At 38.3% G+C, this 10,918-nt stretch overlaps 1 protein-coding gene and 1 long non-coding RNA gene across 2 annotated transcripts in view; one reads left to right on the top strand and one right to left on the bottom strand.

Moving 5' to 3' along the window:
* LOC101860527 overlaps nt 1–1,153 on the top strand; it is a 3,600-nt gene extending 2,447 nt beyond the window's left edge. Inside the window, exon 3 of the long non-coding RNA XR_220966.2 lies at nt 952–1,153. This is a non-coding gene — a long non-coding RNA (uncharacterized LOC101860527). The remainder of the gene's footprint in view (nt 1–951) is intronic.
* A 2,731-nt stretch (nt 1,154–3,884) lies between these two features.
* Nucleotides 3,885–10,918, bottom strand: part of LOC101860281 (alpha-L-fucosidase) — a 15,657-nt gene continuing 8,623 nt past the window's right edge. Inside the window, exons 7-9 of the mRNA XM_005108446.3 lie at nt 10,201–10,333; nt 9,010–9,180; nt 3,885–6,346 (exon numbers count right to left, since the gene is read on the bottom strand). Of these exons, the coding sequence (XP_005108503.1) occupies nt 6,088–6,346; nt 9,010–9,180; nt 10,201–10,333 (563 nt within the window). The 3' untranslated portion in view covers nt 3,885–6,087. The remainder of the gene's footprint in view (nt 6,347–9,009; nt 9,181–10,200; nt 10,334–10,918) is intronic.

The following is a 10,918-nucleotide window of genomic DNA, read 5'->3' as shown; positions in this document are numbered from 1 at the left end:
GGGACAGTTAAATATGTTCTGAACAACAGCTTTTTTCCTTATTTTAATTTTTTTTTTTAATGTAGATGTTTTTTACGTCCCCAACAACACAATTTGGATCATTTAGGATGTAGGTCTAGGACCCTGTCTGACAGGGCCAACTCGGGCTGAGAGGGATGGAACATTCAAGCAGAAAGACCTGTCCCCGTCATGTTATGCAAGAAAAATTCTGAAATTATGCAAACTGAGCCCAAAAATGTGAAATTATGCGATTCTGTTGATTTTAACAAAGAATGATAAAGGAAAATTACCAGAAATTATGCCCCAAAAATGATCAAATTTTGCAAAATTATGCGGGGTGCATAAAACCACGAGGACAGAAAGACTTAAGATACTCTATGAAATTTTATCCCAAATCGGGAATCAAACTAGGGTTTCCAGCCTGCCACAGGGAAGCACCTCACCACTGCTCCCCAACACACACCGTTTTTATTTTCTGAGATTAGTGCGCTCGTCTCCCGAAGCGGAAAGTCCGGGTTCGAGTCTTGGTTCAGACACTGATGTTTTTTTTCGCCCCCTCCTGCCCACCCAGCAGTAATGGGTACCTGACTTTGAGTTAGGGAAGTACTGTAAAGGCGACGTGGAAAGGAACTGGCCACCCTACCACAATATGCCGAAGACCCAGGAAGTTGTCTCACTAACAAGGCAATCCCTAATGTCCGGATCGGATGCGGGAACAACTTTACTTTTTTTACTTATGAAACACTTGCACTTCGTAGATGAGTACAAAAAGCATCTTTTGCATGCATTATTTCCACACACATAACACAAATGAAATGTGCTTTATAATAAAATTATAAGTTCCATCATGTCATTTTTGTACTCTTGTGAAAATTAGCGTAGTAGATCTACTTTAATTTTCCATAAAAAGGCAGTTTTCTAATGTTTTTGATCGATGTGTTCTGTCAACAGGTGCCTTCAGACAATGGTCCTGGTGCTCTCGATATGGTCAACGAAATCATTGAAGATAGCTAAATGAGCGGGTCAGTGATCAAGACGAGTCTGTCAGTGGCCAAATGTCAGAGGATTGACCTCGCTATATATAAGTCTGTCCGTCATTTACAACGTACATGTATTTAGTTCTTGAGTAAACACCGTCTACTAATACGAAAAATGAAACCACTGCTGTGTCTGTTTTACTTTCTTTGTATTTTTTGTTCTTTTTAAATGTAGGGTGCTTTATACCCCCAATGCCACAGTCGAGATCATTTGGTCGCTTCTTATAAGGACAAGTGGGCTAACCCAGATTTCGGCGACTTCCAGAAATTTTGACCTACACCAAAAGTGGGCATTGCCCTACAATACCGATAGGAGAAGTTTGGTATCATTGGTGTATATATATATATATATATATATATATATATATATATATATATATATGTATATATATTTGCTTGGTTATAGAAAAAGACTCTCCTTGTCTTTTAAAGAAACTAAATTAGGGGCAAAAACTTTATCGATTTTCTCAAAACAGCATTTTTCGGGATAGCCCCTTTGTGCCTAAAGTCGACCATTTAAGAGGTGGGTTTTGACCCTGCTTATCATTATCAGGGAGAATCAAACTCGAGTCTTCTGCTTGCAATGGTCAAGCGCCTAACTGTGATACTTACTTTGTGAATGGTTCATAGATTGCAAGTATTGCAAGCATGTTTGTATAAAGACCAAGGACCATGCTTTAGTTTAGTTTTAGTTTGACAAGCTAACTGCTAAACTGTCTCCTCAGAAGATGAGAATTAAAAGTCAAGATTTAGCTGAGCAAGCTCTAGTGAAATTCAGTAAAAGTTCAGACATAGCTAGAAGTCTGTAAGAGACTTGAAACAAGTCAAGCAGAAACTCTTGAGCATTCACTTACACAGACACAGACACACGCACACACATACACTTATACACATTTATCTAGAGACAAACTGAGAGGGAAACAATAACCCAAAAGGCAAGCAAAATTTTAAAAATAAAAGTTTTATTTCAGCTGCAACTGCAAAAAACAATTATAAATAAAATATTTTTGAAAACAAACTAGAATATTCCCAATAGCACAGCGCGTAACACCCAGTCCAAAGAGAAAAACTCTTTGTTTAAAATAAAGTCAATGGCACGAACAAACAAACAAGTCACACCTAAACCGAGGGGAAGTACTTTTTGTATCTGAGTAAAAATGCTAAATTAAGAGGAAGGCACCTTAGAAAATCAGCAAAACCTGCTCTTGTTTTGTAGCACAAACTTCAGAATAAATGTTCCAGTTTAAAACAAAACAGTCCTTTCTATTGTTTCGGGTTACCAGATACAAAGAAACTCTATTTCTTCGTACTTTCTAGCACCATCCACAAACGAAGTAGAATAGAGTATACCCATTGATCGTACATAACAAGATGGTTCACTCATTTCTTTGAGCCAATTAAAAATGTGTCCTCAAAATTCGGTGGCGCCCTCTTCGCAAATGAGAGGACTTTGCAAACAGAGTTACCCTACTTGTGTGGAAAAAATCAAAGTGAAACTAACAAGTTTTTGAATAAATTAGAATTCAATTTTCGGAAGAACGCTTTTTTAAAATGGTTACGCTGACAAAAAACGGCGAGAGGTCATTGAAATAAAAAAAACAACTAAAAATCCTAACTGAATGAACCAGAACAGCTGATGAACAGCAGTCGATCTGCACACGCAAGGAGGTGCAATTTCTATTCTTCTTCAGGAGAAACGAAAGAGAGCTTCAAAACAAAGACTGCAGCGCCATCTGAGGCAATGAGCGGACTTTCGCGGACACTCTTTTGGCTGAGTGGACCATCTTGTTATGTATGATCTTTGATAGAGTATACCTAAAAAATTGATAAAATCCTGCAAACCGTATCGCAGATAGTGACAAAGACAATGAAAAACTTCAATGAAATATAAAAACAACGGAAAGAAACATCTGTAAATTCAGAGAGGACAAAAATGAACACCAGCAAAACTGATGAAACAAAAGTCTACGCAACTAATATGTCAAATGTGAGGCTGCGTGGTGGAATCAGGCTCTCGTCAAAATAATCAAAATGAACAAACTTGCATTTTTCCGCAGGTTTGTGAATTTTTATTAATTTTTTGTTTTTTGGCTCAACACCTTTCATGCCCATTAAAGAACTCATTTCTGTGTGGATTTTTCTGAAAAACGATTAAAGACACAGAAAATGTAAATTTTTAGTTACCACAGACTCTTAAGCTAAGTAAATAACTAATCTTTAGTGGCCATTTTCTCACTAATTTTACTTCTGAAAACAGGCAACCCCACCTCCTTCATTCGCAAATATTTCGACTTGTATTCGAGATAAATGGATATTTTTTTTCATTTAAATAAAGACAAGTGAACAAGGTATAAGATGGTACTAATACCTCTACATGCCCAAAAATTGACGAGAGCCTGATTCCTCCACGCTGCCTCACAAATACTAGCACTTGTACAAAGCAAGGTAAGAATATTACATACAACTGTGTAACATATTCATGGAAGGGTAACAATACCAAAGCATTTTTTCCCAACAAGATAAATATAAACTTCTGGCAAACTTCCAGTTCAAATATAATTAGAACAGAAGTGAGCCTCTATGTCATGTCATTTGTGTGGCATCGTAGATAGTAGTAAAATCAGACGCTCATCAAAATGATGAAATTGAAGATTTCAACATTTCATCTTATGTTTGGCAATTTATAATCATTTATCTATTTTAGTTCTTATGTCCAGTTAATGGCACATTCATGAGTGGATTTTTCAGAAAAACGTTGATCAAAGGTACAAAGATTGTAAATTTGCAGGTTCCAAAGACACTCGAGCTTTGAAACTCATCAAACTATCGCAGCCATTTTCTCCCTTATTATATATACCTCTGGCATCAGGCAAACCCCCACCTCCTTCATTTGGAAATATCTCAATTTCTATTCACTCATCAAAAGAAAGACAAATGAACAAGTTGTAAGATTACACCAGTAACTCCATACGCCCAAAGATTGACGAACGCCTGACTCCACAGTGTCCTGGTGCATTTATCTTTTTAACATGGATACATACATAATATATAGAAACACACATCAGATACTTAAATAATCAATAAAAATATTAAGCTTGCACCATTTCGTTTGTGTAGAATATTAATGTAGAAGGCAGCTACAAAAATATTGCTGTATGATTGTCGGATTTTAATTCTAGGTTTGTGCAATCTTCTTTCGAAAAAAAAAAAAATCCCAGGAAAAAAAAAATGTTTCGAGAATGAAAATTTTCCTGCACACAGATCAGAAATCAGTGGTGCTACAATGATAGCTTTGAAAAATGTAAAAAGTTACAACAGTTACATCTCAATTTGAATTCAGCTTAACCTAAAAAAAAACCCAGCGTAGGACCCCCCCCCCCCCAAACCCCCCCCCACAACAAACAACCAAAAACGATAAGGATGCAACCAACTAAACTCTATAGCGTCTATTTATTAAGTACAGACATTGAAAGAGCAGGAAAAGCATACTTTTCCAGTAGGAAACATCAATGCAGAAAATAAAAGTCGAAAGCAGACACAACCACACAGCATACGTACATAACCATCTCTGGTCAGTTCGGTCTTGTTGCTGGACACAGACCATTGTAAGTTGAAGTCCGTCAGGAAAGAATAACGAACGGGTCCAAATTAAGAAATGACTGAAAGCCAGTGGACAGGCGATGTGTGATTTTAACTCTTTAAACTCTGAGTTTTTTCCATGGTTTCCTGGAGGTTTTTCTACAGTCACCTAAACCTGGTGCACTATTTTCTCATTATAACCCCAAAAGCTTGCCTCCAACTTCTAAATAAAAGCTTAGTGATTACTAAAAAGACTTGGACCGGGAATAGTTCTGAAAAACAAGCTAAAACTAGCACTAAATGAAACGAAATAGTTGTCACTGGTACTGGAAGCTATCAGTGTACGATAGGGAACAGGGTTATTACCACCAGATGTTCCCAGCCTCCGATGGGGTTTAAAGAGTTAAATTTTCTTGGTGTAAGAAAAGTATGAGAAAAAGATATATATATATATAATATATAGAACGACAGCATGTGAACTTTTACCATCAAAGTTTCAAAGGCTTTGCTGAACTCCTCCTCGTATATCCTATCTCACGTGAAAAGAAAATCTCAATCAAAAGTACCCTCAACGAATTACACCGAGACCATGCGTTTTTAACACTTTGCCGTCACATCTCGCCAATCGGCGATATTTACCACCCAGTTTCTTTGGATTTTCCCCAAAATGCCTTAGCCTCTCACAGCAAGGGTTTTTACTATAATCCTTGTAAAGGCAAAATGTTCAAGTTAAAGAAAACAAAACATTTTCTTTTGTAGTTGTCATCAATCCAGCAACAGCTGAGCCCTCACCATTCTGTCCAATACCATGTAGTGATAAGTGCAAGTTTGCTGTAACATTGCACAGAGTGTGATGTCAATGTTAGGTCTTGGAAGGAGATGTGTTGGCTACACATTTTCTTCTAAGTACATCCATTTCATAAAGTGCTGTAAAAAAGAGACATACTGGAAGCTACACATTTTCTTCTAAGTACATCCATTTCATAAAGTGCAGTCAAAAAGAGACATAATGGAATGTCAAAGTATTTAAAACACAAAGAATTATAACAAAAAAGTTAATGAAAGGCGTCAGCAACAATCATAAAAAAAACCAACAATAAAAGTAACACTCAGCTTAGATGCAATTCAGAATTCCTTTCCTGTATAAAACGTTAAATATTATGGCTTGTTCACTGAGCTTCTAAGATTCATCAACACAGTAATTCTCTAACTAAGGAGCAAGATAAACAATCAAAGCATTTTTTTCCACTTTAAAAATGATTTCACATTTCACCCCCACCCCCCCCCAAAAAAAAACCAAACAAAAAACCAAAACAAACCAAAACAAAACAAACAACAATTTTTTTTAACAAAAGCATAAGAGGACACCAATGCCAATCCTTACAACAACAACAAAAAAAAGAAGAAAAGAAATATTTTTTGGGAAACCCCCCCCCCCCCCCTTTCTGCCACATACACACAAAAATTTCAATCAATTGCTAATCATTGTTAGTTTGAAGACCCATCCCCATTTACAGGGCAACTTATTGAATGGGATCTTAGGCAGCGCGATATCGATACCAGAGCCGGTGTGGTGGGCCCATTTGAACTCTCCTGAATATCCCAGCAGTGTGACCTTGGTGTCTGCGGTGGGGCTGGGTCGGCCCAAGGTCAGAACGCTGGTGGTGGGCCACGTCAGCAAAATGGCATAAACAGTCGTGTCCCTGCTGGCCGATGATTTGGATGTAAACCTGCAGAGACAGTTTGTTTAGTTTTAGTAGACGTTATACGGCGCTCGCAACTGCATAAGGTCATATGAGCGCCAGAAGATTAGACGTGTTACAAGAGAGTAACAAACATAAAAAAGAAGAAGGGGAGATAAGGACGATAGATGTTTGATAGGAAAGAAGGAGCAGCAAACCACACCAGAGCACCCGCCAACCACCCACCTGCAAAGACAGAAATTGTAGAACTTAAAGTTAAAGAAAGCAACTGTACAAAATAATTGTAATTTTAACCCTATTCGTTCGTCGTGTTTTACTATCGTATCCATACGACATGGGGAACTCTGTGCCACCCCTTTCCAAAGAGGAAATTTACCCGTTAATCCGATCCGTACGCTTTGCACAGTAGTCTGTCAAAATGATTTTTAGAGAAATACTGACAGTTTCAAAGAGATCTTCGCAATAGGAGTATTTTAAAATGTGAAGAATACGACCCATGGGGGGGGGGGGGTACAAAATGACCCCAGGGCATACAGATAGGGTTAAGGGCTTCTTGTCCCCATCCACACACTCTACCCTATTCAGGAGCCAGGCTGCTTCTACCTTACCTGATACAGCATCCCGGCACATAGAGAAGGAGATACTTGATTTAAAAAAACTCCGCCCCCTCTCCGGAATTGAATCTATGCCCTCTACCTACAACATATGAGAGCCTAAGTACGACATCACGAACGCAGGTGAAAAAACGTAGATACATATGATCGGTAAATTGAAGTAACAAAGTAAGACTGAGGGGAATTGAATCTATGCCCTTTACCTACAACAGAAGAGAGCTAAGTACGACATAAAAAACCCAGGTGAAAAAAAACGTAGATATTATCGGTAAATTGAAGAAACAAAGTAAGACTGAGGTCACATACACTGCCTAAAAGTACTATGGTTGGAACTCTCTAAGATAGCCATCCTTTGTCGAGGGGAAAAGAGGCCATATCATCAGACAGGTGGCCATCTTACGAAATGTCTTTATGTGGTAAAATATAGGCAAGGAAGGAAACAGGAAGTGGCCGCTGGTCCAAGTGACGGTCTTCTACAGGTGGCTGTCAGAGCAGGTCTGACTGTACACCATTTCAGTCACCAGGAGCATAATAATAATAATAAATAGCATTTATACTGCGCATTTCCATTTTCTTAAAAAATGCTCAATGCGCATTACATCGAAAAAGACATCACATCTTAAAAATTAATCGAAATACATGTACATAAAACAAAGTTTTATGCATATACATATGTATATGTGTAAAAATTTCTATGAGAAAAACCGCCTCGCAGTGAGGTTGGAAATGCGTTCACTAAAAATATACAATGCAATAAAAATTCACGAACCGTCACCCGTGAGTGACTAGAAACATTCATTAAAACATTCGTTCTCTACAGATAGAAAAACAAATGCACCAAAGCACGGAAGCCCCAGTTCATCTTTAGTCATTTCTCCTTATTCTATTCCAGCAACTTTCTAATACCATGAGTACAGAACAAGGGGCGCTTCCCCTTGACATCCTCAGGATACCCGAGGTTGGAAAAAGTACCAAGTAAAAAGTAAGAACAAGGATGTGGGAACCTCAAAACCTGCAAATTTTATTTGATGCCAAAATGACGTTATGAGCTAAAAAAGAAACAGCAAGGCAGCTGACAGAATGGCAAATATTTAACTCTTTAAACCCTGAGTTTTTTCCACAATTTCCCAGAGTTTTTTTCTACAGTCACCTACACCTGGTGCACTATGTATCATTAGAACCCCAAAGGCTTGCCTCCAACTTCTACATTGCCAAAACAAAGGCTTTAATCATTACTAAAAAACTTAGATAGGGAATAGTTCCGAAGAACAAGAAGAAACTAGCATTTAATGAAATGCAGCAGTTGTCACTAGTATCGGACGCTCCAGGCTGGACGCTCCAGCTTCCGATGGGGTTTAATGAGTTAAGAAAGAAAAATATTGAGGTCTCACAGTCGAACCCTTAACTCACCCATAATCTGTTCAGAGTGGGTGGTTGGCTGGTGCTCTGGTGTGGTTTGCCCTTTCTTTCATTTCAAACTATTCAAACATCTACCACCCTTATCTCTACTCCTTTCCTTTATTCTTCGTATATTACTAACACTTCTAATCTTCAGCATTTACAAGACCTAATTTTGTTGCGAGTGTAAAAAGCATTGATCGGAAATCTGTTCAGAAATTAAGTGGAGTGTGAAACAAAAACCCTCCAAAGACAAAGGACAATCAAGCTCTTTTGGCATGCAGCCAAACATGGGACAAGCTGAATCAATAAGATTGTTATCAAAGGTTTAAAAAAAACCCAACAGCTTGGGTTACTAATGACCACCAGATCATGTTTCAGTTCTGAGTATAAAGTCTTGTCGCTCAAGTTGGATCAATGTCTATACAAATAAAAAAATTACAACAATTGGATACTTAATAGTAATAGATAGCATTTGTATAGTGCAAATCCCCGCTCAACAGCAGGCTCTATGCCCTTCACAATCTATACTATTACCCCAGCAGACCTGAGAGCTATGGGAAAAGAAGGTCAGGTTCCATCACACCGAAAAAAACACCAACCCCCACCCCCTGCGGCCATCTTGGACAATTTCAATGACAGGCGTATATATAGAACACTAAAAAATTCCAGTCCTACCAGACATCCTCGGTGAGGGAGTCGTTGACGAAGGTCCAGGGTCGAGTCTTGTAGATCCCTTCCCCGTTCACCCCGAGCCACTCCCCCATCTGCCTCAGCCGCTCCTCAAAGATGGGGATGATCACGCCGTCTTTGGTCGGGCCCACGTTGATTAGCAGGTTACCTCCGCAGCTGGGGAACAAAAGATATAGTAGAGGTTTAGTTTTTGGTTTTAGTAGAGGTTTAGTTTTTAGTTTTAGTTTTAGTAGAGGTTTAGTTTTTAGTTTTAGTTTTAGTAGAGGTTTAGTTTTTAGTTTTAGTTTTTAGTTTTAGTAGAGTTTTAGTTTTTGGTTTTAGTTTTAGTTTTAGTTTTAGTAGAGGTTTAGCTTTTAGTTTTAGTAGAGGTTTAGCTTTTAGTTTTAGTAGAGGTTTAGTTTTTGGTTTTAGTTTTTAGTTTTAGTAGAGTTTTAGTTTTTGGTTTTAGTAGAGTTTTAGTTTTTGGTTTTAGTAGAGGTTTAGTTTTTGGTTTTAGTTTTTATTGTTTTAGTAGAGGTTTAGCTTTTAGTTTTAGTAGAGGGCTGTACGGCGTTCGCAACTGGACAAGGTCATATGAGCGCCAAGGGGTGGATGTAAACAGAGAAGTCCTTACAGGGAATCAAACTTACTGTGCTCACCTCTCTAGCTTCAACAGCACAAGGTCTGCTTCAACTATCAATGCACCCCAGAAATAGCAGGTCGCAAGAGTGTGACAAACATACAAAAGAAGTAGAGGAAAATGACAATAGTAAGGATTAGGAAAGAAAAAGCAGCAGTTCCCTGTTGTAGATCAGGCACAGTTATGAGCGTGACATGAATCAGCCCATTTACAATTCTACTGTGCTTGAACGAGAAATGTCTCCCCTTTGGGAATAGCCTAAGACACTTCAGTCAGTGGCACTGCCCCGTGGGGACAGATGTTTGTTTTAGTAAGAGTTTTATGGCACTTGCAACACAATAAGGTCACATAAGTGCCGAAGATTAGAGGTGTTACAAGAGAGAAACAAACACAAAAAAAGGAGGGGAGATAAAGACGATACATGCTTGTCAGAGAAAAGAAGAATCAAGCCACACCAGATCACCCGCCAACCACCCACCGATAGATGTCTGATAGAGGAAAGAAGGAGCAAACCACACCAGAGCACCCACCAACCACCCACCCACAAAAGGCCTCACCTGACAATCTCAGCGATGGTCGCGACGACCTGCTCCATGGAGTGCACGTCGCTCAGACGCATGTTACGTCGGTGAGTCCAGGCATACTTGTCCATGGTGGTAGAATCCTCAAACTTACGGTTCTGCTTCTTCTCTGAAAGGTTATTTTTAAGATGATTTAAAAATAAGACAGGACAAGATAAGATAAGATAGGACAAGATAAGATAAGATAAGACACGGTAAAATAAGATAAAGTAAGGTAAGATATAAGATAAGATAATACAAGGAAAGACAAGGTAAGATAAGATAGGATATCAGATAAGATATAAGATAACATAGGATAAGACAAGGTAAGAAAAGGTAAGACATGGTTAAGACATAAGATATAAGATAGGATAAGATTGCCGCGGTGAGTCCAGGCATACTTGTCCATGGTGGTGGAATCCTCAAACTTACGGTTCTGCTTCGTCTCTGAAAGGTTATTTCTAAGATAATCAAAAGACATGATAAGACGAGATAAGGCAAGATATAAGATAGGATAAGATAGGATAAGACAAGGTAAGACAAGGTAAAATATAGGATAAGATAAGACATGGTAAGATAAGATAACATAACATAAGATATAAGATAGGATAAGACAAGGAAGATAAGATAGATAAGATATAAGATAGGATAAGACAAGGAAGATAAGATAGATAAGATATAAGATAGGATAAGACAAGGAAGATAAGATAGATAA

The sequence above is a fragment of the Aplysia californica genome, unplaced genomic scaffold (genome assembly GCF_000002075.1).
Source record: "Aplysia californica isolate F4 #8 unplaced genomic scaffold, AplCal3.0 scaffold00691, whole genome shotgun sequence".
In the NCBI taxonomy this organism is placed as follows: Eukaryota; Metazoa; Mollusca; class Gastropoda; order Aplysiida; family Aplysiidae; genus Aplysia; species Aplysia californica.
The sequence above is the reverse complement of the archived record's forward strand: the minus strand, read 5'-3'. Positions and strand labels throughout refer to the sequence as shown.